We start from the raw sequence: 27,150 nt of genomic DNA, 5'->3' as shown, positions 1-27,150 counted from the left end.
AAATTGGACTTCGTCCAACATATTGTAGACTATAGGTAAATACGACTGCAATATAAACTTTCAGTTTTATTACTACGGGCGATGATTTTATAAATAAATAAAAATCGGTAAAAAAACTTTTAAGTTAAACGGTTTTATTTTATGTGCACTGAAAACTACAAAATAAATAAATAGTTACTTACCTATCAACCTACGTAGGTGATCTCGGTCATTAATATCTCTGATGGTAGTGGTTGTCATAACATGAACCATGTCAGCGGCCGAAAGGCAGTTCATGAGAGAACACTAACACCAGGGTTTGCTTGGTAGGTAAACTAAGCAGCCCACACTATAACAAGTAGGTATTTTGACCTTCTAGTTCAGAAATATTTTAGTACTAGGCAGAATAGCTTTTAGGCATATTAGACTAAAATAAAAACGTGGGGCCCATTAACTATTTCTGTATTACTTTCTACTATACTAAGTGTGGATTGCATCGACTTATTATAATCGTTATCATCATCATCCTAGCGGTTTATCCCGGTCGCATCCGAAACCTCATAGCTCCGGAGTCCAGAGTCCGCTGAATCGACTTACTATAATCGTAACTGGAGGTTTTGACCATCAATAATAACCAGCTGTTACGGCTTCACCAGCGAACGCCGAGCTCATGATCTACCAAAGTATAAGATATGCTCTGCTATAGGTATGATTTCAGAGGGGCCCCACGTTTTTATTTTAGTCTAATATGCCTAAAAGCTATTCTGCCTAGTACTAAAATATTTCTGAACTAGAAGGTCAAAATACCTACTTGTTATAGTGTGGGCTGCTTAGTTTACCTACCAAGCAAACCCTGGTGTTAGTGTTCTCTCATGAACTGCCTTTCGGCCGCTGACATGGTTCATGTTATGACAACCACTACCATCAGAGATATTAATGACCGAGATCACCTACGTAGGTTGATAGGTAAGTAACTATTTATTTATTTTGTAGTTTTCAGTGCACATAAAATAAAACCGTTTAACTTAAAAGTTTTTTTACCGATTTTTATTTTCTTGTTTTTAGTATTTAGTGAAATTGTTTACCGAATATTCCTCATTCTATTTAATTCATTCAGTGCATCATTATTACATGGTTTCTTACCTGATAATTTAGTACAATCTAATTCCTCAATACATAGCCCTTCCAGAGACTTGACTCGACTTAGAGCCACGTATGCTTGTCCTTCCTCAAACCATTTTGAGCCCAAATATACTACTGCATGGTCGACGGTGCTGCCCTGCATTTTATGGACGGTGAATGCTCATGACAAAACTAAGGGCAACATCCTTTTTTCAGCCGTACCGTAATTGAATTTTGCTGGAAACTGTATGGCTTTAGGGTAAATAACGTGCATGCCGTCTGTGCCAAAGTCAATTAAAACTGATGATATATCTGTTTCGTACATTTGGGTTCGACGGAACTGAGGCCAAAAAATTTCTGTAATGTGGCCTATAGCGTCATTTACCAATCCTTTTGTAACGTCAATGTTGGACCGCAACATTACTTTTGCACCTACAAATATTTCAAGTACTGATGGTAAGCCTCCAGTCTTATTTATATTTGTAGGTATTTTTTGTTACCATGTTGTTCCCACGATTAAGGGGCATTTTGACGGTCGACCCCCCCCCCCCCGCAGTCCAGTAAAGGGGCAAGGCTTAATATACAACAAGATGCGCCCAATCTTGAGGGGGAAGCGCTTACGACATTACATTTTTATCCACCCTAATGCCATACAGTCCTCGGCACGTTTTAACCTATTACCTTAACTTGGGTGGTATAACTACCGCATACTAACGAGGTATCTAATTACCTATTTTTTTTTATCTGCCCCTCTAACGTCACACAATCTTAGACGCAACTGTTCTCGATACGACTAATCATGCCCCCACCTAATACGCCATTTTGTAACAGCGTCCACCTTGAATTTGAAATTTTGACATAATGACAGTATTCTGCAGTGTAGTCCTATTATTTGATACCCATATTGTGGTGGTTGTGGAAAAATATGTACCTAGTCCGCCATATTGGAACGGCGTCCATCTTGAATTTTAAATTTTGACATAATCATCGTGTTTTACTAGTGTAGCCCTTTCATTTGATACCCATATTGCGGGGGTTAAGGAAAGATATATAATCCGCCATTTTGTATCGGCGGCCATCTTAGATTTATAATGTTATTGATTTTATTATATTGTATTGTCATCTAAATTAAATGTGTGTACCAAATTTCAGATCAATCTGACAACGGGAAGGTGCTTAAATTCCAATTTCTAATTTTGACCCAAATAAATAAATACCGTACAGGTCGAGCTAAATAAAACCGTTTAATAATAATAAAAAATAATCACAACAAATTTAAAGCAATTGTGAATAGGCTATTCTCGGGTCCACAAGCTTCGTCTAAGACCACATCATCACCATCCATCTGGTGTGATGTGTGTCTAGTGCCTGAGTGTCTTGTGTCTGAGTGTCTAGTGTTTAGTGTCAGAGTGTCGAGTGTCGAGTGTCCGAGTGTCTAGTGTCTGGGTGTCTGAGAGTCTAGTGTCTGAGTGTCTTGTATCCGAGTGCCTAGTGTCTGTATGTCTAGTGTCTGGGTGTCTGATTGTCTAGTGTCTGAGTGTCTAGTGTTTGAGTGTCTAGTGTCTGAGTGTCTGAGTGTCTAGTGTCGAGTGTCTGAGTGTTTAGTGTCTGAGTGTCGAGTGTCGAGTGTCGAGTGTCAAGTGTCAAGTGTCGAGTGTCGGGTGTCGAGTGTCGAGTGTCTAGTGTCAGAGTGTCTAGTGTATGGGTGTCTGAGTGTCAAGCGTCTGAGAGTCTAGTGTCTGAGTGTCTTGTATCCGAGTGTCTAGTGTCTGAGTGTCTAGTGTCTGGGTGTCTGAGTGTCTAGTGTCTAAGTGTCGAGTGTCGAGTGTCGAGTGTCGAGTGTCGAGTGTCAAGTGTCGAGTGTCGAGTGTCTAGTGTCAGAGTGTCTAGTGTATGGGTGTCTGAGTGTCAAGCGTCTGAGAGTCTAGTGTCTGAGTGTCTTGTATCCGAGTGTCTAGTGTCTGGGTGTCTAGTGTCTGGGTGTCTGAGTGTCTAGTGTCTAAGTGTCGAGTGTCGAGTGTCGAGTGTCGAGTGTCAAGTGTCGAGTGTCGAGTGTCTAGTGTCTGAGTGTCTAACGTCTGGGTGTCTGAGTGTCAAGTGTCTGAGAGTCTAGTGTCTGAGTGTCTTGTATCCGAGTGTCTAGTGTCTGAGTGTCTAGTGTCTGGGTGTCTGAGTGTCTAGTGTCTAAATGTCGAGTGTCGAGTGTCGAGTGTCGAGTGTCGAGTGTCTGAGTGTCTAGTGTCGAGTGTCTGAGTGTTTAGTGTCTGAGTGTCTGAGTGTCGAGTGTCGAGTGTCGAGTGTCAAGTGTCGAGTGTCGAGTGTCTAGTGTCAGAGTGTCTAGTGTCTGGGTGTCTGAGTGTCAAGCGTCTGAGAGTCTAGTGTCTGAGTGTCTTGTATCCGAGTGTCTAGTGTCTGAGTGTCTAGTGTCTGGGTGTCTGAGTGTCTAGTGTCTAAGTGTCGAGTGTCAAGTGTCGAGTGTCTAGTGTCTGAGTGTCTAACGTCTGGGTGTCTGAGTGTCAAGTGTCTGAGAGTCTAGTGTCTGAGTGTCTTGTATCCGAGTGTCTAGTGTCTAGTGTTTAGTATCTGAGTGTCGAGTGTCTAGTGTCTGAGTGTCGAGTGTCTGAGTGTCTAGTGTCTAGTGTCTAGTGTTTAGTGTCTGAGTGTCGAGTGTCGAGTGTCGAGTGTCTAGTGTCAGAGTGTCTAGTGTCTGGGTGTCTGAGTGTCTAGTGTCTAAGTGTCGAGTGTCGAGTGTCAAGTGTCAAGTGTCAAGTGTCGAGTGTCTAGTGTCTGAGTGTTTAACGTCTGGGTGTCTGAGTGTCAAGTGTCTGAGAGTCTAGTGTCTGAGTGTCTTGTATCCGAGTGTCTAGTGTCTAGTGTCTGAGTGTCGAGTGTCTGGGTGTCTAGTGTCTAGTGTCTAGTGTTTAGTGTCTGGGTGTCGAGTGTCGAGTGTCGAGTGTCTGAGTGTCTAACGTCTGGGTGTCTGAGTGTCAAGTGTCTGAGAGTCTAGTGTCTGAGTGTCTTGTATCCGAGTGTCTAGTGTCTGAGTGTCTAGTGTCTGGGTGTCTGAGTGTCTAAGTATCGAGTGTCGAGTGTCGAGTGTCGAGTTTCGAGTTTCGAGTGTCTAGTGTGTGGGTGTCTAAGTGTCAAGTGTCTGAGAGTCTAGTGTCTGAGTGTCTTGTATCCGAGTGTCTGAGTGTCTAGTGTCTGGTGTTTAGTGTCTGAGTGTCGAGTGTAGAGTGTCGAGTGTCTAGTGTCTGAGTGTCTAGTGTCCGAGTGTCTAGTGTCTGAGTGTCTTGTATCCGAGTGTCTAGTGTCTGTGTGTTTAGGGTCTGGGTGTCTGAGTGTCTAGTGTCTGAGGGACTAGCGTCTGAGTGTCTAGTGTCCGAGTGTCTAGTGTCTGGGTGTCTCAGTGTAGTCCTATTATTTGATACCCATATTGTGGTGGTTGTGGAAAAATATGTACCTAGTCCGCCATATTGGAACGGCGTCCATCTTGAATTTTAAATTTTGACATAATCATCGTGTTTTACTAGTGTAGCCCTTTCATTTGATACCCATATTGCGGGGGTTAAGGAAAAATATGTAATCCGCCATTTTGTATCGGCGGCCATCTTAGATTTATAATGTTATTGATTTTATTATATTGTATTGTCATCTAAATTAAATGTGTGTACCAAATTTCAGATCAATTTGACAACGGGAAGGTGCTTAAATTCCAATTTCTAATTTTGACCCAAATAAATAAATACCGTACAGGTCGAGCTAAATAAAACCGTTTAACAAAATTTGATGGATTACACAAACAAGATTTGATAAAAATAAGTCTTGACAGTCGCCTAAGTAAAGGATATTGCATCATCTATGACAGATATAAGATAAGAAAAAAAATTTAATTGATTCTCGCAATTGGAAAAGATAAAGCGTAACATTGTGTTCTTAAAAAAAATACTTTAATTGTGGTAAAACCAATTTCAAAAACTAAACCGAACTACTGATTTTGACAACATTTCTAATGGACCACAATCTGTAAGTATATACTTTTAGATAAAAAAAATAATTTTGCAAATCAGTTTACAACTGACGGAGTTACGTGATAATAAACATAAAAACAACAATAGAATTAAAAATCTCCTTCTTTTTGAAGTCGGTGGAAAAACAAAAGATACGCACGCTCCTGATGAAGATAGTGGGAGTCCGGATGGAAGTATATTAACAAGTTCAAATAAAACATACGGAAACAACGTTTTTCCTGTTTCCGATGAGCATTGGCCGTCGGCTTGCACCCGGATCTATGTGACTTGAGCCATATCATAATATTATGGACAAGCACTCATCGAAATACGAGAAAACACTAAAGGCTTGCGATATGTACATATACTGTAAGTGAATAGTTTTCGTTTATAGAAGCTATGTATCTTACTAATCTATTTTTTTTTTATACAACTTAGAATGGCAAACAAGCTGACGGCCCACCTGATGGAAAGTGGTAACCGTTGCCTATAGACATGAGCAGTACCATGGACATAACAGAGTATACTGTTTCGCCCATGATACCCCCCATGCGTTGCCATTCCTGAGGACTCAGATGTTATTCCTCTGTAACCTGTAAATTCACGCCATATCCCACCCTTCAGACCGAAACACAGTCATGCAAACACAACTACTTCACGGTAGAAACACGAATAGGACAGAGGTACCCAAGCAATCGACTTTTGTACAAAGTCTCCCTCTGGTATTGCTAGTAATAGAGGCTACTAGCCCCATTACTAGCAATATTAATAGAAAATATTGTGGTTTATTTCCTAATGAATTTGTCCTTTCATTCTGCCCCATTAACATTTTATTGTGGTAGAGCCACGCTGTAATCCTATATGGTATTGCAGCATGAATGGGCCGGCTCGACCGGGGAAGTACCATTGAGATTTGTGTTGGATCCTGCAACGGTAAAATTTGAAGAACCTTGATCACTACCTTCAGCGCTTAAAAACGGAGGCCGCTAAATTTGTTTGTGTAAACTATTTTGTTAGGAGTAATGAGACATTTCACTTAATAAAACACTATTTTTCACCTGCGACTGCGTCCTCAATATATATATATATATAGATCTGATTAAAAATATGTATGCAACTCATGTATGTCATACTTCATACTAAATACTAAGTGTATACCAAATTTCATGGTGACTGGTTCAGCTATTAAGGAGTTAAGGATTAACAAATAAATAAAACGATCCTTACACTATTATCACTTAGCGTAAATGTTAGTGTATAAAAAATGGATAATCCTATTCATCCTTATTAATATTATAAATTATAAATTTGAAAGTGAATTTGTTTGTTACAATATAGCTATTTAACCAATCACTATGAATCTTGGTATTTGTACATGGCATGGTACGTAAGAGGCGATTAAGGGAGCAGGGATGAGCAGCAGCGTCTCCCTCAAAACATTAGGAAAAGCCAGATCGCGGTTACCAACCCGTCTGCAAAGCATGGCAAATATTGGCAAAACTCTCCTAATAGGGGGAGGCTATGTTCAACAGTGGGCAGTTAATGGCTGATACACCAACAACATGGAATGGAGAAGAATATAGACTACTTATCCAGTTCAGTATACATATCCCGATAATGCAGACACATCGTTTGCGGTTCGTGGGGAAAGATAGTAATAAAATAATTCAGAGAATCAAAACGAAGTAAGGTGAACCTATAGGGAAAAATGAATTTATTTTGTAAGCTTCTCTTTTGTTTCTAATAAAGTTCCAATATACCAATATATATATATATACCAAGAGATTTATCGAGCAAGAATGAATGGAGATGTCGGTAGGGGCCGCCCTAGACGGACGTATGTCGACCAAATAGGCGACGTGCTGAAGATGACAAGATTGATGAATGTGGAAGAAGCGAAAGAGGTTTGTTTGAATCGAAGCATTTGGCGTTCCATTGTTTCTGCCTACCCTAATGGGAGACAGGCGTGATGTATATATATATATATATATATATATATATATATATATATATATATATATATATATACCAATATACCCTTTTAATACGCTTGTTGCGAAGAAGTTAACTCTTGAAATGAAATGAAAATCCTCTAAGAAATAAATAGGCGTAGTATATTTCCACGTGTACGAATAAATTACGTAAAGTATGCATCTATTTAAATTGTAAATCAAATTACTGTGAGAATGATTTACAATGAGCGAGATGATTCTTTACAAATATGGCCACATTAGATATATTGTAATGATGCGATACGAGTTTGTAATAACTTTAGTGTAAATATAAATGTGAGTTTGTTTGTTATTCTTAGCACCTTATAACCAATCATTTTTAAATTTGGTATCTACTGGGAATTCACTCCTATACCTTAGAAGCCTAGATAGTGGCGTACAGCGCGGTTTCAGAGATGTTTTCTCCCACGAACACTCAGGTTATGAAATCTATTAATCTATGATTACAGCATGGGGTTCTTTGAAAGAAGGATAAAGTAGATTCTTTAGAGTCGGCAAAGAGCGCGTAATGTCCCTGGTATTGTATGCGTTTATAGGCTACGGTAACCGCTTACCATCAGGTGGGCTGTATGCTTGCCATCTCAGTGGTATAAAAAAAAACTATGTACATAAAATGAAAAGGAAATAGGTTACTTTTTATCTCGGTCAGTAAATATTGTAATTACCACAGAAATAAAGATAAATAGGTACTTAATAAAACAATATTTTCATTACATCAAAATGGCGGGGAAGTTAAAATTGATAAGATAAAATCATCATAAAATGTAATTTCAGATAAGACTGGAATGAATGGAGTACGACAAAATGCTGATTCATATTTATGGGATACCAGCTTTTAGCCCGATTTATTGGCCCATAGTGACGAATTAATAAAGATTAAGCAAGACGGTATCAAGGGGGAACTGCGTGGCTGTCGACCCGGGAATGGTATATTGCTAGCAATGGGACTGTTAGATCCCGAATTAGTAACCATTCCTTCCATTCTGTCACCGCTATTTAGTTAGTAGATATTCGAACATCTACGGTACGGTGTGGGGAAAAAGATTGTTAGTAATGGGGTCTAACTGACCCATTGCCAGCAATACACCCTATCAGGTCGACCTCCACGCGGTTCCCTCTGGAAACCATCGTGGTTAATTTTAGTGGAATTCGACACGATGGGCTAACTGAGCTGCTTTCATCGTCACCTATCATCCTTCACTGGTGCTCCGCCAGCGTATACCGATAGCACAGGCGGGGCTACCATTTCATTATCGCCTATTAAAAAAAAATACCTACGGTACGGTAACACGGTAGTGTCCTAACGTTTTATCAGTCTTTATGACGAATTTAACTACATAATAAAAGGAAAATTATTATACTAAATAAGTACCTTCTTCCTTTGGAAGTCACTTACATAACACACACACCTGTATTTTAAATTGTGTAACTCTAAATTCAATTGTAGACAGTTATTTAAATATAACTTTTAACGTTAACACTCAGAGAATTGAATTCAAATTTGAGTGGTGGAATGTTTGGAACGCAATTTGCAAAGTTTTCACACGTAAACAAGAACGAACCAACTTTTAAATGATTTTCATTTTGCCTTCAATCAAAGATGATTAAAAATATTCCCTTCGTTTTACATACAAAATCCTGATTGGTTTAGTTTACAACAGATTTCAGAATAATAAAGTTTTTCCTAATTCGTCCGCTTTTATATTTATCAAACAATATTTTTTAAATATAATGGTTTTGTAAATTAAAAGTCTTTATTCTCGTCGTGTTGATGTCGATTTCAATAGAAAAGGAGGAGTTTCTTAATTAGTTTGTGTTTTGTTTTGTATTTTTGTCAAATTTTGGATGGAATTTATTAATTCATTTGGCAATTTTTTTATTGGATGATAATGGAATGGAAACCCCGCCTGCGCTATCGGTATACACTGGCGGAGCACCAGTGAGGGATGATTGGTGAGGATGAAAAGGCAGGTCAGTTAGCCTATCGTGGCGAATTCGACGATAAACTAGTCACGATGGTTTCCAGGGGGAACCAGGTGGAGGTCGACTTGACAGAGTATATTGCTAGCAATGAGACTGGTAGTCCACATTACTAACAATTTCCCCCTGGCGATAGGGTTTGGTAACGTGTTTCAATAATATTAAATCTATAATGTTAGTCACACAATTATAGTAAGTTTTTCATAGAACGAAATCTTTAAATGTTTTACTTATATTATAAATGTGAAAGTGAGTTTGTTTGTTACCTTATAGCGGCTTAACGACTTTAGAATAGAATAGAATAGAAAATATTTATTGCTATAAAAACACAATTATAACAGATAATAAAAAAAAAATACATATATAAGAGAAGTGTCTCGTATTAGGCAAAAGAAACCGGCTCAGCTGACGCTGTGAGTGTCCTAGTACAATGTGTACAGCTACACAGAAATGGTTTTCAACCATTTCCTGTCTTAATAAACTAATAAATAAATACATTTAATTTAATTTAACAAAACAACAAAAACACAAATGGGTATTAAGCAGTCACTATAAAATTTGATATACACATAGTATATAGACTATTTTCGATCCCAGTCAGTGAACATATCACGGTCACGAAGACAAAGTCGCGGACAAAAGCTAATATCGTCATTGTCGTAGAATACTAGCGGATCTGACAAAGATTACATATAAAGATCCGTCAGTATTCTACGACTATGACGATATAAGAACCAAAATCAATCAAGTATTATTGAATCGATGACGAAAAATCAAATCGTCAAAAGAAGTTGACTGATATCATTACGATATCGTGATTCGTAGTTAACGTACGCCCTACTACAGTTCATTGACATTAGGTTACGAAAAAAGTACATAAAAAGGTGCGTCACTCATTATTGTGGAATGCGTTACGTAATTTTGGGACTCGATGAGTGGTTCACGCTAAAGTCAGCGTTCACATTGTGTACGTGACATTTTTTTTTTTTGTTTTTTTTTTTTTTTTTTTTTAATGGAACAGTAACCCAATTTACACTATCGGTAAACGCTGACGAGGCACCAGTGAGTTTTTTTTTTATGGGTGAAAATGGTATGGTAACCCCGCCTACGTTAACGGGATACGCTAGCGGAGCACCAGTGAAGGGTGATTGATGAGAATGAAAACAGGCCAGTTAGTCATGATGAATTCATCAGTTAACCATGACATCGACCTGGTTGGGTATATTGCAAATTCCACATCGTGACAAATTCCGCAAGAATTAATCGAAATGGTTTCCAGGGAGAATAGCGTGGAGATCAACCTGATATCCTATCAAATATATTGCTAGCAATAAAATTCTTGGAAAACCCATTATGGACAATCTCTTTTTCTCTCATGTATATAAAAATAATTATATATAAGTTAATTTTCTTAACAATACTGGAAGTACGTTAATTATATTATATTTAATATAATTATATTACAAAGAGTTGCTTTTTTTATGTAACACGACTTAATGTATTGTGAAGAACTGGTATCTGAAGTAGGATAAACCTGTGTTACGGATCACATTCCACGGAGTTGACATTACTATGGCACACGCAGTGAAGGAAAAAATTGTTACTTCTTTTATGTATTTTGCTTTTTTTGTATATATATTCTTTTATTTCTTTTTTTTGTGTTATATAACTATACTATGACTGTTATTATTTGTATGCTGTAATGCAAATACATTATATATCTATATTTTACACATTTTTACATTTACGGTAGTACTCTTATCGTTACATTTTTAAACGAATTAAATAAAAGCAATTCGATTTTAGAATTTTTAACGTACAAAGCTCGACACTTATTATTATGCAATGCGTTACATGAAATCACTGCAGACTGTACACGTTTTTGAATTGTTATCAAAGTTTACAACAAATTCAAGAAGAGAAGGCTCGTTATTTGATTTTTAAACGTGTTAACGTCCATTACAAGTTTTTTTTACATTTGGCAACAAAAAATAACAACACAAAAAGCACGTCACTCATTATTGTGGAATGGGTTGCATAATTTAGAGAATCGTTGTGTTCACGTGTATATAGTCACGTTTTAGTGTCTATGCCTTCATTTAATGTGCTTTCTCATCTGTCTATTGGAGATATGTTTAGTAATCAAATTATTGAACACTTCCCGATATCCGATCATGCTGTAATTTTACTTAAACATTGGGCTGTGAAGACAATATAACATATAGTAAAATCGAAGTCGTTAGCTATATGTAAAATTAAGAATCTATCCTTGCTATTATATATAATATAGGAGAGAAATATAATGAATCAAAAAAAAAAAAAAAAGTGCATCTTTGCATACTAACAGCTGGGCGTCGTGTTAGCACAGTTTGAAAAAATGGGATTTTATCCTTGTCTTATTAATTATATGGGACACTTAAAATTTTGTTAAACACTATTTATAAATAAGGAAGTTATTCATCAATATGTCAAACCTATTTTAGCTGGGGGAAAGGGATTGTTAGTAATGGAGACTGAGAATCCCATTGCTAGTAATAACCAGGTCGACCTCTCCGCCGTTCTTCCTGGAAACTATCATGGTTAATGCCTGATGAATTCATCATGATGGGCTAACTGTCCTGTTTTCATTCTCATCTATCACCCTTCACTGGTGCTCCGGCAGCGTATCCCATTAGCGTAGACGGGGTTACCATACCATTTTCAACCATTAAAAAAAACCTATTTTAGCTGTTGTAGTGTATTTGTCTCTTTCTTTTGCGCTAAATTTCCATTTTTAATGTGAAAACAAACATACATACGGCAGATTCCCTTCATATCTAGTTCCCAATAAAAATGAGTGTTTCGATGTTTAAAGATCATTAAGAACTTTATAATAAAACCACAAATTGTTAAATATTTACGAAGTAATATAAAAGTAATTTAAAAGAATAAAAAAAAAACAAACATTAATGTAATTAGATACATAAACGATATACATAAAAAGTTATATTAAAAAAAAAAAATACATAAACGTATTATAAAACTTTAATTTTGCTAAGTGCGTAAATTTGCAAATTGAACAATCCTCTTCAAAGTCAAAGTAATTATAAAATTGCTAATCATTAGAAATATTAAATTACCCGTTTCATACGTCGAGGCGGGATCATCAATATTCATTAGGCTAAGTACTAGGCTAATTTACTTACTATGTTAAAATATAAATTCTGTATACATATATAAGTATATATAGGACTTAAGTTTTACGATCGATACACCTATTTATTCATGGTTGGATACGTTGATTTTATAATACATACTACTATTATACGTGTGAGTATGGTGCCCTCTGGTGTTAAGAATTTTAAGAAATGGTTTCTCGTAATGCATGCGAGAATGAGAGACAGAGGATTGACGAGGGCAAATCCACTGGAAACAGCTTATCTAAGTGTAAAATAAATACCATCATCATCACCAATCTCCGATTGCCATTTTGTTCACGCACGTTTTGCGACAAGTGTTTCACCTCTGTAAGAGGCATCTAGATAAAATTATAAGATCGCTGCTTGGAACCTAGTGTTAACCTTTCCACACAAGGGGGGAAGGGACTGTTAGTAATGTGGATTATCAGTTCTATTGCTCACAATATACCCTAATAGGTCAACCCCCCCGTGGTTCCCCCTGGAACCCATCAAGCTGCTTTCCAAGTGTATTCATCACGATGAGCTAGCTGATCTGCCTTTTTATCCTTACTTACCATCCCTCACTGGTGCTCCGCCAGCGTATACCGTTAGCGCAGGCGGGGTTACCATTTCATTGTCATCTATTAATAAAACCTTTCGACACACAAATTGCGAACTTAAACTGAACCTATAAGTTCTCTACTTACCCAAGAGTTTTATCTTAAATACGCTAGTGACAAGACTGATTCTAATACGTAACTAAATAAAATATAAGAAAAAGATATTGAAGAATATCATTAGAAAACGTTAGTATCGATCGAGGATGATCTCATTTGTAACGGTACAAACTTCTAAGAGGAAGGAGCCATTTCAAGTAGCTCACATAAACGTGTATACTACACAGTACACAAGCTGATATCAAAAAGTACGACCCTTTTGTGTTATACTATACTATGTTTTTTTTTGGGATGGGTGAAAATGGAATGGTAACCCCAGCCTGAGCTAACGGAATACGCTGGCGGAGCACCAGTGAAGGGTGATCGATGAGAATGAAAACAGGTCAGCTAGGCCATCATGACGAATTCACAAGGAATTAACCATTATAGATTCCAGGGGGAACCGCAAGGTCGACCTGGCTGGGAATGGGATTCTTAGTGTCCATTACTAACAATCCCTTTTCCCCCTACATTATGAAATTTGGTATACACGTACTATGGGATGGTATGGGATGGAGAAAGATATGAGTTACTTTTTATCCCCCGTCAGTAAACATGTCCCGGTCACGTCGGACATATTTACTGACCGGTAAGTGTCAAGTTTCATCGGTCCACTACAGTGGTCTATTAGTGAAATAAAAAAAAAAAAAACATTATATTTATTTATTTAAGCCAAACAGACAGCTTTAACAACATATATGATAATTACACAATTAAATAATAATTTATCAAACAATAGAGTTTGCACAAATGTATAATACAAGTGAAGGAAACGCATGAAAATAAAAATAAACAATACTATATTGAAAACTACAGCAACATTGTCAATAACAAAGTGCCTTCGTGAACATTTCTTCGATTTATCACAACAATGAAAAGCATCAATCTGTTATGATTTATATATTTATTAATTAAATATATACTACTATGTATTTGTGGATTTATATATTTGTATGTGATTTGTATTTGATTTTGTGACCAAATAGGAGACGTGCTGAAGAAGGGCCAAATTAAAAGTACCCGTAACCGGCGAGCGTGTATGAAAAGATTGATGAATGTGGAAGAAGCGAAAGTGGTTTGTTTGAATCGAAGCATTTGGCGTTCCATTGTTTCTGCCTACCCTAATGGGAGACAGGCGTGACAGATATGTATGTATGTATGTGATTTATGTGTGTATATTTTTTGTAAGTATATTATTCTATATGTTTGTATGTTTATTTATCATAAATTGTTATCTTTTAAAATATTTATTTAAATTACATTTTTAAATTTATGCACCGCCATTTACTCTCTCTGTTTATCGTAACAGTTGACTAGTAGTAAATGCCATCAGGCATTAAGTCCGCCCTGTAGACATTTCCTAATGTGTGCAAAAGTATAAATAAATAAATAAACAAAGCACAGAAAATACTACATTGTATACTACATATATTAAAAATAATTTTGTTCTCTGGAAGCAATTTTTAGTGATAAGACTGCCTTTTGTAATTTATAATAAGTGTTATATGTACTTATTATTTGTATTATTGTTTAAGTAAACATAAATATTAGCCAATATAATGATAATTAGTAACACTGTGATTAACGGAGCTTTATTAATTACTTTTGGGAGGTCTGTACTAAATAAACAATTTAAACAAATAGGTACTCTGTATTTAATGTTTGGTATATGTGTTTAAAAGCAATATGCTGTTGGTGTCCCTTTAAATAAATAAACACTCATATTAAAGGGTTTTATTTCATTTTTTAACAACTTGATTACAAAAGAGGCTTGACCCAAAAGAGATATATTAAAATTATTTACTAATCGTTGCAGATCAATTTCTCTATAAAGAAAAATAAAGACTGAATACTAAAAACAAAACAACTACAAATATGACAAAACCAAACAAAAACAAAACTTGGTGCAATAAAGTGTTAAATAAATAAATAAATAAAAATAAATAAACCAGTTATTTTAATCTAAAAACTAAACTACTGAATCGATTATGATAAAGTTTTTATGGGACCAATCTGTAAGTATATTCTTTCAGATAAAAAAAGAATTCTCCAAATCCGTTTAGAACTGACGAAGGTATAAAGTATAAGAACTATATGGTAAAAAATAAAAAAATTAATAAATACATTACATATAATAATATTTATATTACTGTATGTATCACATCTCCCATATTTAAAACTAACAGAATTTTTCATCGTGCCTCCTACCAAATTGTTTATAATTACTCCTCTCCATCCAAAGGTTGCCTGGAAGAGATCGCTCTTAGTGATAAGGTCGCCCTTTGTTTTCTCACTGTGATTATTTCTTGTAATTATTTATATTTATAATAAGTTTACTATTGTAATCTTTTGGAGGAAACAATAAAGAGTATCTATCTATCTATCTAAACAAAACCGAATTGAGAACTTCATTCTTTTTGAAGTCGGTAAGAAACATAAGATTATTAAATAATGTCATGATAAAATATTTAAAAAAAAATAAAAAAAAAAATTTATACAACAGTATTAAATTTAATTTGGATGGTGAATGTTGTGGAAAAAGTGGATTTTACTGGTATGAGTGTATATCCACTTAGTATATGTATGTGTATATATGCATATCTGTGTATATGTATGTATAAAGATATACCCAAGTTTAGTACATATAATTAGAATATAAGTTTATAATTGTTTAAAAGCTGTATGTACAAGAGCGCAAAGCTGCAAACAAACTGCAATGCAGTTTCGCGGTACTAAGAATATATATCGTCTATGTAACTGTTTACTTGAAATAAATAAAAAAAAAAAAGCAGATACCATAATGTTACAGAAGTCTATTGTCTTTATTATCGAGACACGTACGCCATAAAATATAATTTAGGTATACGTTCTGTACATATATAAGGAAAATTCATAATATTATTGTATGTTTCCTCGAATCAATTCACAGTTGGAACAAAATAGAAACGGAGGGAAACTGTAGGTGTTTATTTCCAACCGACTTCAAAGAGAAGGAGGTACTTTTTTTTTAATGGGCGATAATGGTATGGTAAGCTCGTCTGCGCTATCGGTATACGCTGGCGAGACACCAGGGTAGGATGATAGATGACAATGAAAGCAGGTCAGTTTGCCAATCGTGATGAATTCCACTAGAACTAACCACGATGGTTTCCAGGGGGAACCGCGTGGAGATCGACCTGATAGGGTATATTGCTAGCAATGGGTCAGATCCCATTACTAACAATCCCTTTTCCCCCAAAATAGAAGGAGGTACTTAATTCGGTTCTAATTTTTTTTTAAAGATGCCCAAGCAATCGACTTTTGTACAGTCTCCCTCTGGTCTGGGTAATATATAGTAATATCTATATATTTTAAATACAATATCTATATACTGGTACAATAACAAATATGTTAAGTCATTTATACAAAAAAATATTATTGGATAACAGACTTTTAACATATTCGAAAATATGATATTCGACCGATATGGGCGATATCGAAATAAAGTATGACCTTTTTTCCGCCATCAATATCTAGAGGAACCCAATATATAGATATCGGATCGGTATCCATATTTTTTTTGGATGCAAATGATATGGTAACCCCGCCCGTGCTAACGGGAGACGCTGGCGGAGCACCAGTGGAGGGTGATAGATGAGAATGAAAACAGGCCAGTTAGCCCATCATGATGAATTCATCAGGAATTAACCATGATAGTTTCCAGGGAGAACCGCGAGGAGGTCGACCTGGGGTATATTGCTAGCAATGGGATTCTCAGTCTCCATTACTAGCAACCGCCCCCCCGGTATCCATATTAGCCTCAACTATTTTAATATAGAATTATAATAGGCAAAGTTCGCGTTGTAAGAGAATACCGTTATCAATCTTCAAAGGTTAATTTTCATTGATAGTACAAGCTATCGTGGACTGTTTACTAACATAAGGTAATCTTGAACTACCTTGACGCCATTCAAGAGATAACTTGAACGATACCTAACAAAAATAAATCATGCTATACATACTCGCTCCGCCGCGCAAAACGAGCTAGTCGCTACTCGAGCATTAGTAAATCGCGATTAGTAAATTCTCTACCTACCGACTTACGAAAGAATATATATATATATATATTCTTTATTGCACTAAAACATACAGTAACAACAATAAGTTAATAACAATGTTAGCAAAGGCGAACTTATCTCTAATATAGATTTCTTTCAGTCAACCTAACGCAGTGGCATAGGCAAGAATATCAGTGTTAAAAACATAAAGTTTAAACTGAAAGCTTATTTACTGTACAACCTTGCTGAAACAGCAGAATATTAATGTAAATATTGACATTTGAGAACGAAATGTAAAGTATCACACACAAGCCCAAAAGGTTTAAGTGGTACTAAAAATCCAGTTTTTTGTTTAATGTATGCATGCTAATTAAATAAAAAAAAAAAAAGTGAGGAAGAGGGATTGTTAATAATAGGGATTAACAAGCCCACTGCTAGCAATGTACCCTATCAGGTCGGGAAAGGAACGGGTGGCCTACTCTCTGCCAGGACCATACGACAATATAGCAATATTAGCAACGATTGACAAAAAAATCAAAATTTCACACTTGAACCTTGTGTTTTGAAGATTTTTGTAATGGACAAGTAAGGTAACTAAGAGCTTTCATCATAAGGGGTTTTGCCAGTAATTTGGCTACCAGGCGGATTGGCAACCAGTTTTCTTTTTTAGTGGGTGATATTGTAATGGTAACGCCATCCGCGCTATCGGTTTACACCGGCGGGGCACCAGTGAAAGATGGTAGCAGGTCAGTTAGCCCATCGTGACGAATGCAACAAGAATTGCTCACGATGGTTTCCAGGGGGAACCACGTGGAAGTCGACCTAAATAAGGTATATTGCTAGCAATGGGGTTGTCAAACTCCATTGCTAACAATCCCTTTCCTTCCTGGCAACCACAGTTCAATGGATGATATTGGAATAGTAACCCCAACTGCGCTAACGGTATACACTGGTGAGGCATGATAGGTGAGGATAAAAGCAGGTCAGTTGATCCATAGTGATGAAATCATAAAAATGCAATGAAGAGGGTTTCCAGGGGGGACCGAGTGGAGGTCGACCTGATAAGGTATATTGTTAGCAATGGGATCTTTAGTCCTATTACTAACAAAACCTTTCTCCTCAGAGTTCCTGAAGATTAGGGAAAGAAAAAGGAAGAAGGTAAAGGAAGGGGTGGCCTATCCTATGGTGGGACCATACGGGAATAATTAACTTCATTTAATTCAAAACCTACAACTACATAGAAAAACTTCACAATTTTATCGGATATTACGTATCTAATCTATAAAGTATGACATAGCAGGCACATTAATATTATAAGCACTAATACATATGAGAGTGAGTTCATTTTAAAGTGTCGCTGTAAAAATGAGGAAGGGCCACGTTGGAATGCACACTACATGTCGACTATGTGACATTGTAAAAAATATACTTTATAGCGGTGTACATAAGATACAAAATGCAATTGGTACTCAAGTTATTTTCATAAATTAATGACTGCTCATGCCACTGCATTCATTTAAAAATATTTTTAATATCAACTAGTTTTTGTCCGCTACTTAGTACGTATGGATTTCAGAAGTAGAAAAAACAATGATATAGCCTACTTCTAGATGGCGTATCAAAATTAAACATATACAAAAATTTTTATTTAGACCTACAGGAACATAACTGTGAATACCACATCTAATTTGGTGCAGCACGTTTTGTGTGATACCGCGACAAATACATAGATTAACAGACAAAACTTATAAGAAGTATTGTTTTCATTTTTAATGCCTTTATCAAAACCCCTTATATTAATTTTTCTTAAATATTTCCATGTACAGATATTTTAATGAAGGCAAGGGAAAGCACAAAAGATCCGTATGGGTCGACGTGCAACAGCTTAGCTGACCCCATATGCGAAAATAAGATATGTACAGATATCGTTTAGTTAAAATTTTATTATGTACAGACATGGGAGATGTTTAAGAAAAAATTTATATGGGGTATCTGAAAATTACCAATAGGAGCCGAAACAATCATTTTTGGAAATTTTGTCTTTCCGTCTGTATGGTCCGGCATCAGGTAAAAACTACTACACCAAACTGCATACGGTTTCCACAATTATGTTTCAGTAGATTTAACATAAAAACTAGTATATATTTTATCATAATACATTACATAAAAGTAGTCTATTTCATACTTCTTCCTACTTTTGTATACCATGTGTTTCGTACACAAAAAAGCAAATAAATATCACCAGACACACTTCAGTTTCGTTTGAATGTTTGATAATTCTCTATTCATCATCAATCATTGAATTATCAACGTACCGTCTTATCACGAGATAAGTCGGTGATATCATCTTCCCTGAATGACAAACAAAGGAAAAACGTATATTGTACATTAGGTGATGGAAATCTTATTTTAATATTATAAATGTTAAAGTATGTTACTTTATATCACCTTAACGGCTTAACCAATCACTATGAAATTTGTTTTATCTATTTATTAGAAATCAATAGCGTGACAGTTAATATATACAGACTACTATTTAAAATATCAAGGCTAATTAATAACAGGTTTCTTATTATTCCAAAAAAATACAGAATTGGCTTGCGCAAAAAAAGAAAAAGTACAATACGGATATGGGATCATAAGACACGCAAGTACATATGTTTACCAATATACGTTACAATATATTTGTTACTGTAATAATAACAAATATATTGTAACGTATATAATAATACTAGCGACCCGCCCCGTCTTCGCACGGGTGCACATTATATCACATCACATTAGAAACCTCTAAAATTATCAGTGTTTCTCTACTATATTATGCATTATACATATAAACCTTCCTTTTGAATCACTCTATCTATATAAAAAAAAAAACGCTTCAAAATTCGTTGCATACTTTTAAAGATTTAAGCATACATAGGGACGGACAGACAACAACAGCCACTTTGTTTTATATGATGTAGTGATACATGCACTATATGATACTTAATGTAGATAGATAGACAGATACTCTTTATTGTTTCCTCCAAAAGTATGTAAATGTTGTAAGAAGCGACTAAGAAACTTAATGGATGAGCCTGATGGAAAGTGGTAATCGTCGCCTATAGACATGAGCAGTACCATGGACATAATAGAGTATACTGTTTCGCCTATGATACCCCCATGCGTTGCTATTCCTGAGGACTCAGGTGTTATTCCTCTGTACCCAGTAAATTCACGCCATATCCCACCCTTCAAACCGAAACACAGCCATGCAAACACAACTGCTTCACGGTAGAAACACGAATGGGTACAGAGGTATCCAAGCAATGGACTTTTGTACAAAGTCTCCCTCTGGTAAAATCTAAGTCCTAAGTAACCGTAATGTAATCAGTTTTCGCAAAAAATCGACGCCTCCACTTGGACAACCACCGGTAATCTCCACCATCCATAAAAAAAAACTGTCACATGAAGTCGCAGTTAAAAGGTTGCAAATATATTTATTTATTTATTTATTATTCAAGAAATCTCTTTCCTACTCATTTTTCTGTGTATTTGAATAGTAATTATGAGTTTTGGTTATTTTATGGCTATTTTAGCTAATTAACTGTTCTGTTACTTTCTTTCAAATTGGGAATATAGTATGAAAGAAAGAGACAAAACAGTCCAATAATTATGAGACGTTTGACGTTTTTACGAATAAGAATGTAACAATTGACCTTTTATAGGCTTTTAGACGGTCCAATATAACAAATAGCAAGCGAAACATACAACTATGTAAAATAAGCAATTTGTACGTGTGTGCTAACAGAAGGCATAAACGGAACGTTCTTTATCTTTGTAGCGTAAATGATTCACTGCTATGAGTCACGTAGTAAAATTACAGAAGGAATCAGTCATTTTTTTTATTAAATATTTAAGTGTATATCTGTACTAATGATATAGTAAATTTGTACCATACGAGAGATTTTTGAGAAAAAAAAATATATATATATATAAGGTATCTTAATACAATAACAATAAAAAACCAATACAATATTTTTTTGAATTTTTCATTTATTACATTTGTCTATATGTTTGTTCCCGCATATACCAAAAGCGATGGATGTGATGTTCGCTGTTATGCTATATAGGTATACAAAATTTCATAACTATTGGTTGAAAATAAACACACAAAGAAAAAGGTAACAAACAAACACACTTTCAGATTAGTAGCTTTTACCCGTGACTTCATTCGCGCGTCCGAGATATTTTCACTGACCGAAATAAAAAGTCTATATCCTTTGGCATACAATATACTGTGTACCAAATTTTATAGTAATTGGTCAAGCTTTTAAGGCGCTATAAGGTAACAAACAAACAAACTCGCTTTCACATTTATAATATTAGTAAAATTTAAGGATTTATTTTATTGAGAAGGTCACAGTAGTAACTCGTAACATGAGTTCCTGCATACATATCAGTTTTTGTTTCGTGATCACCACGCGTGACCGTCTGCGGTCACTTCCCATGACTGAACGGGACATGTCCCAAAACAAGCGAACAGACTGTTTTTCTACGACGTACCAACAAAATTATGCATTTATATCCTGTAATTCTGCTTTGTTGTAACCAAACATGCTAAATTGTTCTTTAAATTTAGTAAGAATGCATGTAGTTTTTCTATGGAGTTTACTAAAAAAATAATTCTACTTGCATTTAAAGAATAGAATCCTGGGATCCCGAATGACGAAGGCAATGGGTCGTTATATATGTAGCTAAAATAATTATATATAAATTTATTAAATAAATTAAAACAAATAATTAAAAATAATTTTTAAATGGCTACAGACGCAAAAATTATGTCATCAAACTTCTATAAAAAAAATCTAAATAAAATATCTTAATTAAATTAACACTCACCCATAAATTCTGTTAATGCTAGCACACTCATGGTTCCCCCGTAATAGGAAGAAGTTCTCTGGGTATTTGATCTTGTATGCGAGCAGCAAGCATATGGTCTCCAGGGATTGCTTGCCGCGGTCCACGTAGTCTCCGAGGAATAGGTAGTTGGACTCGGGCGGGAAGCCCCCATACTCAAACAGCCTTAGAAGGTCATAGTACTGTCCGTGAATGTCTCCTGTGGGAGAAAGAGAATTTTATTGTACAGTTAGTTTGACAGCTTGGGAGGAAAAGGATTGTTAGCAATGGAGTTTGACAGCCCCATTGCTAGCAATATACCTTATTAGGTCGACCTCCACGTGGTTCCCCCTAGAAACCATCGTGAACAATTCTTGTTGAATTCGTCACAATGGGCTAATTGACCTACTTCATCCTCATCTATCATCCTTCAATGGTGCCCCGCCGGTGTATATCGATAGCGCAGGTGGGGTTACCATTCCATTATCATCCATTAAAAAAAAATAGAACAGCTTAAGATAGGTATTAGTGGAAAAGGCGTAGCATCAGAATATAAACACAGTAAAACACAATAAGGGGAAATATCTAAATATACATTTTAAACAAAAACTTTTTTTATGTAGTTTAGAATGGCAAAGAAACTAACGGCCCATTTGATGTAAATTAGCAATTGTTGCCTATAAACAAAAACAGTATAGAGTAGGGATATAACAGAGTATATATTGTGTCAGCCATGACACCCCTCATTCCTTAGGACTAATGTTATGCCTCTGTACTCTGTAATTTCATTGCTCCAGATACTCCATACCCCATTACTAACAATCCCTTTCCTCCCTGTAAATGATGTTAGTAGGATGAATAGATGTCAAAACAACACCATACTCTGTTATGTCCATGGTACTGCTCTTGTCTATAGGCAATGTTTACCACTTTCCAGGTTGTTTGCCATTCTTTCATAAAATATATATAGGAAAGAGAATTTATTTATCACTTTTTAATACAATAATGGCTCAATCAATCACAAGAATGAAAAAGGACAGGCTACTTTTTATTCCATTAAACTAATATATCCTATTGAAATGTATAAAAAATAAGATAAAGATATAATAAAATAGAAAAATTACAATGAATAATAATAATATTGTTTGGTGTTCATAATAAAACTTTCATAAATAATTTGCAGAGAAATTGAATAGTTATAAATTCTGCTAGAATATTTTAAATTTGTCCAAAGAAATTCAACTAGAATGTTAATACTTTCTCTTTAAAATAAATAATGCCACTTTGGAATGGGTCCAAATCAAATTGGTTGAAATTAACAAATGAGATGTGTTATAAAATATAGTTTTAAAAACAGGACATGACATGTCAACAGGACTATAATTCTGTTACCGAGGTTTAGTTGACAGAGAATGATTGTGAATTATAAAATAATTATGTACTTAATTTATATAATTTTACATATTTTATATATTCAACTGACAGGCCCATCTGGGGGAGTGTGGTAACAATCAATTATAAACATGAATAGTAACCTGAATATAACATAATGTACTGTAACACAAGTGATTCCCTCTCGTATATTACTCTCTATGGAGTATTTTTGCATAATGACATAGGTGTATTTAAGGGTTTTTTTTAATGTATGAAAATGAAATGAATAATCCTAAATAAGTAAGTTTTTTTTTATACATCTTAGAATGGCAAACAAGCTGATGGCCCACCTGATGGAAAGTGGTAACCGTTGCCTATAGACATGAGCAGTACCATGGACATAACGGAGTATACTGTATACTATATACAGAGTATACCACAACAATGTAAAACTCTTTGGTAGAGCATAATAAAATTGAGAAGGTATGCATGCAAGTTTGTGCAACCTTTTTCTGGTATTTGATAAACATAATGTTATAAGATGTTATAAAACATACAAAATTATATTACTGTGATAGTTTTACAGACATCACATAATGATACATACTGATGGATCTATAAATGACTATACAATAACAAAAATGTCTTTTTCAAAATGAAATTTTAGTCCTCACATGTAATTAGTTTTATTACATGCTAACTTTGTGTGCTGGGATATATTTATCATCCCGGATAAAAAGTAGCTTATGTTTTTCTACATCCTGAATTGTATGTAAGTACATGCAGCAAATTTCACAGTGATTGGTTAAACCATTAAGGCACTATAAGGTATCAATTAAACAAACACACTTTTAGATTAATAATATAAGTAAAGAAGAATAGAATTGTCATAATTCAAATTGTTTTATTGTCCCAGAAAAGTTGTTAAGGAATATTCAATATAACTAAATATAGTATGTATCTAGCAGGGTGACTTAAACCCAATCAAATAAGTATCAAATTAAATCTCATTAAATAAATATGAAATAGATGTAAATAAACATATTTATGTCTATTTAGTGTGATTTTAATGTGGTCACAATTCAATGACATCAAAAGTCATCCTGGAGGATCAATCATAGTCTAATTCTGTAGAATCTAGTAGAAAGGTAAACAAATGAATCATTAATACTAACAATAGTTTATTCCATTTTTATTCCATTTATAGGTCACTATTACTACTATTTGGGTACATCAAATAACAAAAATTTTCATACTTTTGTAAAGATATATTATTTATATTTTATTTTTTTTATTGCATTTCATAATGTGGTTGGTAAATATTAAAACAGGTCTAATTATGGACCTTGTCATGTACAGCAACTGGGAGAAAGGAGGACTACCTTTTTTACTTTATAAAAAACAGATAATGAGTTAAAGACAATATTAGTCATTCATTAAATTTTTTTTTACAATAGGTAAATACTTTCTGTATAAGTCATTATTTAACTATTGATATATATTTATTTTTAATAATATATACATATGTATTGAGTGTGATCCCATAGTTGCACAATTGAAATAATAAATAAATAAGTAAAAAAATATAAATATAACTTTTTAATTTTTTTATTATTCTGCTCAAATTCAATATGTCTTTGGTGTGTTTTTTTTTTATTAATAAGCTATATTCAGTTATTACCAAAATATGTTACAGTGAAGTACTACAAAATAATTTAACAGCTGGAAAGTTATGGTGAGTGGGTAGTCATAAGCAATTAAGTGTAAAAACACCCACAAGTTTTTGTTTTATTTGAAATAACGATTATAAACCTAAATACACCGAGTTAATGGGTAGATCTCTAGTAGATAATTTGAAAGTAGGTAAGTGTATCAGTGATGATGCGTCTGCTATGTTAGAAATAAGCTTTAATATTGCGTTATTTAAAGTTGAGCACTTACCGCATATTTTTAACGGGGCTTCCAATTCAAGTAATATCGGTTGTGACAAGAATATTTCCCGCGATTTCAAGCATAGCCCTTTGATCTCTATTTCTGTCAACTGTACATTCATACCAGGCTTCTCGCCTCGTACTGGAAACAACCAAAATAAACATTTACACTGACACAATAAAAACACTGTAATCACCAAATAAATTCACACTACAACACAATCAAATATTAAAACGTATTCGTCACAATTTCGCGGAAAATAACAATATTTACGTTTACTTGTTAGAATATCAACAATTACCTTTTAATAATTTTTTTATTACATTATCGATGTTTAACTCATCTGTATCTCTGTCTGCCATCGGATATAATGTTTGTCCACGGAATATGACTAAATAGATTAAGTGAAAGAGGAAAGATTCCGAAGATTTTAGCCGATTTAAGAAAAGTACGACCTATTTCAATTCTCGGCTATAGTGAAATTCAATGGCGGAGACATCACTCACACACGCAATCAAGAGATATTACATATTCAATGTTGCCAGTATATAAACCAAAATATCCCTACAACCTGTTCCGCAAAAACCTGACTGTGGCAAAAACAGTTATTTTTTTCAATTAATATCTAAACTAATGAATCGATTTTAATTAAATTTCTACGGGATCAATCTGAATGTGTACGTGATAAAAAAATTAAGAACGTTTTCCTTCCTTTTCAAATAGGAGAAAATATAAATAGTTACCTAATTTATCTCTAAATAGATAATTTTATTTTAATTGTTAGTTGGTTTTTTAAATCAGACTTTAAACTGATTTATATTTTATACTTAACTCATATTACTTTACATTTTTACTAATTTCATAAATGTAAAAATGTGTGTGTTTGTTACATTATAGCATCTCTACGGCTTAATCAATCACTAAAATTTAGTACATGTGTACTGTAAAGGATATAAGCTAATTTCTGTTCCAGTGACATAGAGTAAGTTACCTGTAAAGGTTAGTTGATAAATTAATTTTTGTTTAAAGCGCTGCATTTATCTAGAAGTGAATCGCAGTCAAGATTAAACTAAGAAACTAAAAAAAAGTCTGGCACCGCACAAACAACTCCTCTTGTGTTACAGGTGTTTATGGGTGACAGTAACCGCTTTCCATTAGGTAAACCATCTGCTTATTGGGCTTCTTAACAATAAAAAATATGCTATTTTTACTTTTACTACATTTGAAATATAGTTTTAATTTTTTTTTAATTATATTAATTTTTAACTATTTTTTAGTATAAAATATAACAACAAAAATATGTATGTAATCATATTTCTTAGAATTTGTATTCTGTATATAATTCTCCTCAAAATAGAGGATTAATAATTGAGTGACAACACATTGTGGTAATGTTGCTATTGCAAAAATAAAATACACATTCTTTTCCCATAGATATTGAACTTACCAATGTTATCAACTCGATTGAAGACTTTTGGGATAAATGATGACCTAAAGCTAAAATTTGTAATTCAAGTTAAATCGCTTAATACTATAATTTTTTCATCTGACAACGAGTATGCTCTTCAGCTGATGATAAGTGACATTGACTTAATATAACGTACTATATAATAATATAATTTAAAATAAGTGATCAATACAGCCCATGGACACTGACGATGACATTAGGCGAAATACTAAGGTGTTGCCGGCCTTTATAATTATTTAATATATTGTTACATTATTAAATAATAAATATTATGCATATTTATATTTAATTTTAATATTTGCAAACAATTTTAATCACTAAATCAAAACAAGTTTGGACATATACTTAAATAAAAGATTATAATAAATTATGATATTTAAGTCATTTTTAATTAATAATTTTAGTTGTACAAGATAACAAGATATATTGAAAGAAGAGTCTTATTATTAAGTCCATACTAAACCATAGACAATGAAAAATA

At 34.3% G+C, this 27,150-nt stretch overlaps 1 protein-coding gene across 1 annotated transcript in view; it reads right to left on the bottom strand.

Annotated features, from left to right (window-relative positions):
* LOC113515132 (serine/threonine-protein phosphatase alpha-2 isoform) overlaps positions 1-25,730 on the bottom strand; it is a 73,225-nt gene extending 47,495 nt beyond the window's left edge. The window contains exons 1-3 of the mRNA XM_026899284.3: positions 25,503-25,730; positions 25,211-25,342; positions 21,899-22,115 (exon numbers count right to left, since the gene is read on the bottom strand). Coding sequence (XP_026755085.1) covers positions 21,899-22,115; positions 25,211-25,342; positions 25,503-25,563 — 410 coding nt within the window. The 5' untranslated portion in view covers positions 25,564-25,730. The remainder of the gene's footprint in view (positions 1-21,898; positions 22,116-25,210; positions 25,343-25,502) is intronic.
* Between the last annotated feature and the right edge of the window lie 1,420 nt (positions 25,731-27,150).

The sequence above is a fragment of the Galleria mellonella genome, unplaced genomic scaffold (assembly GCF_026898425.1).
Source record: "Galleria mellonella isolate WM207_F2 unplaced genomic scaffold, CSIRO_AGI_GalMel_v1 utg312, whole genome shotgun sequence".
In the NCBI taxonomy this organism is placed as follows: Eukaryota; Metazoa; Arthropoda; class Insecta; order Lepidoptera; family Pyralidae; genus Galleria; species Galleria mellonella.
The sequence above is the reverse complement of the archived record's forward strand: the minus strand, read 5'-3'. Positions and strand labels throughout refer to the sequence as shown.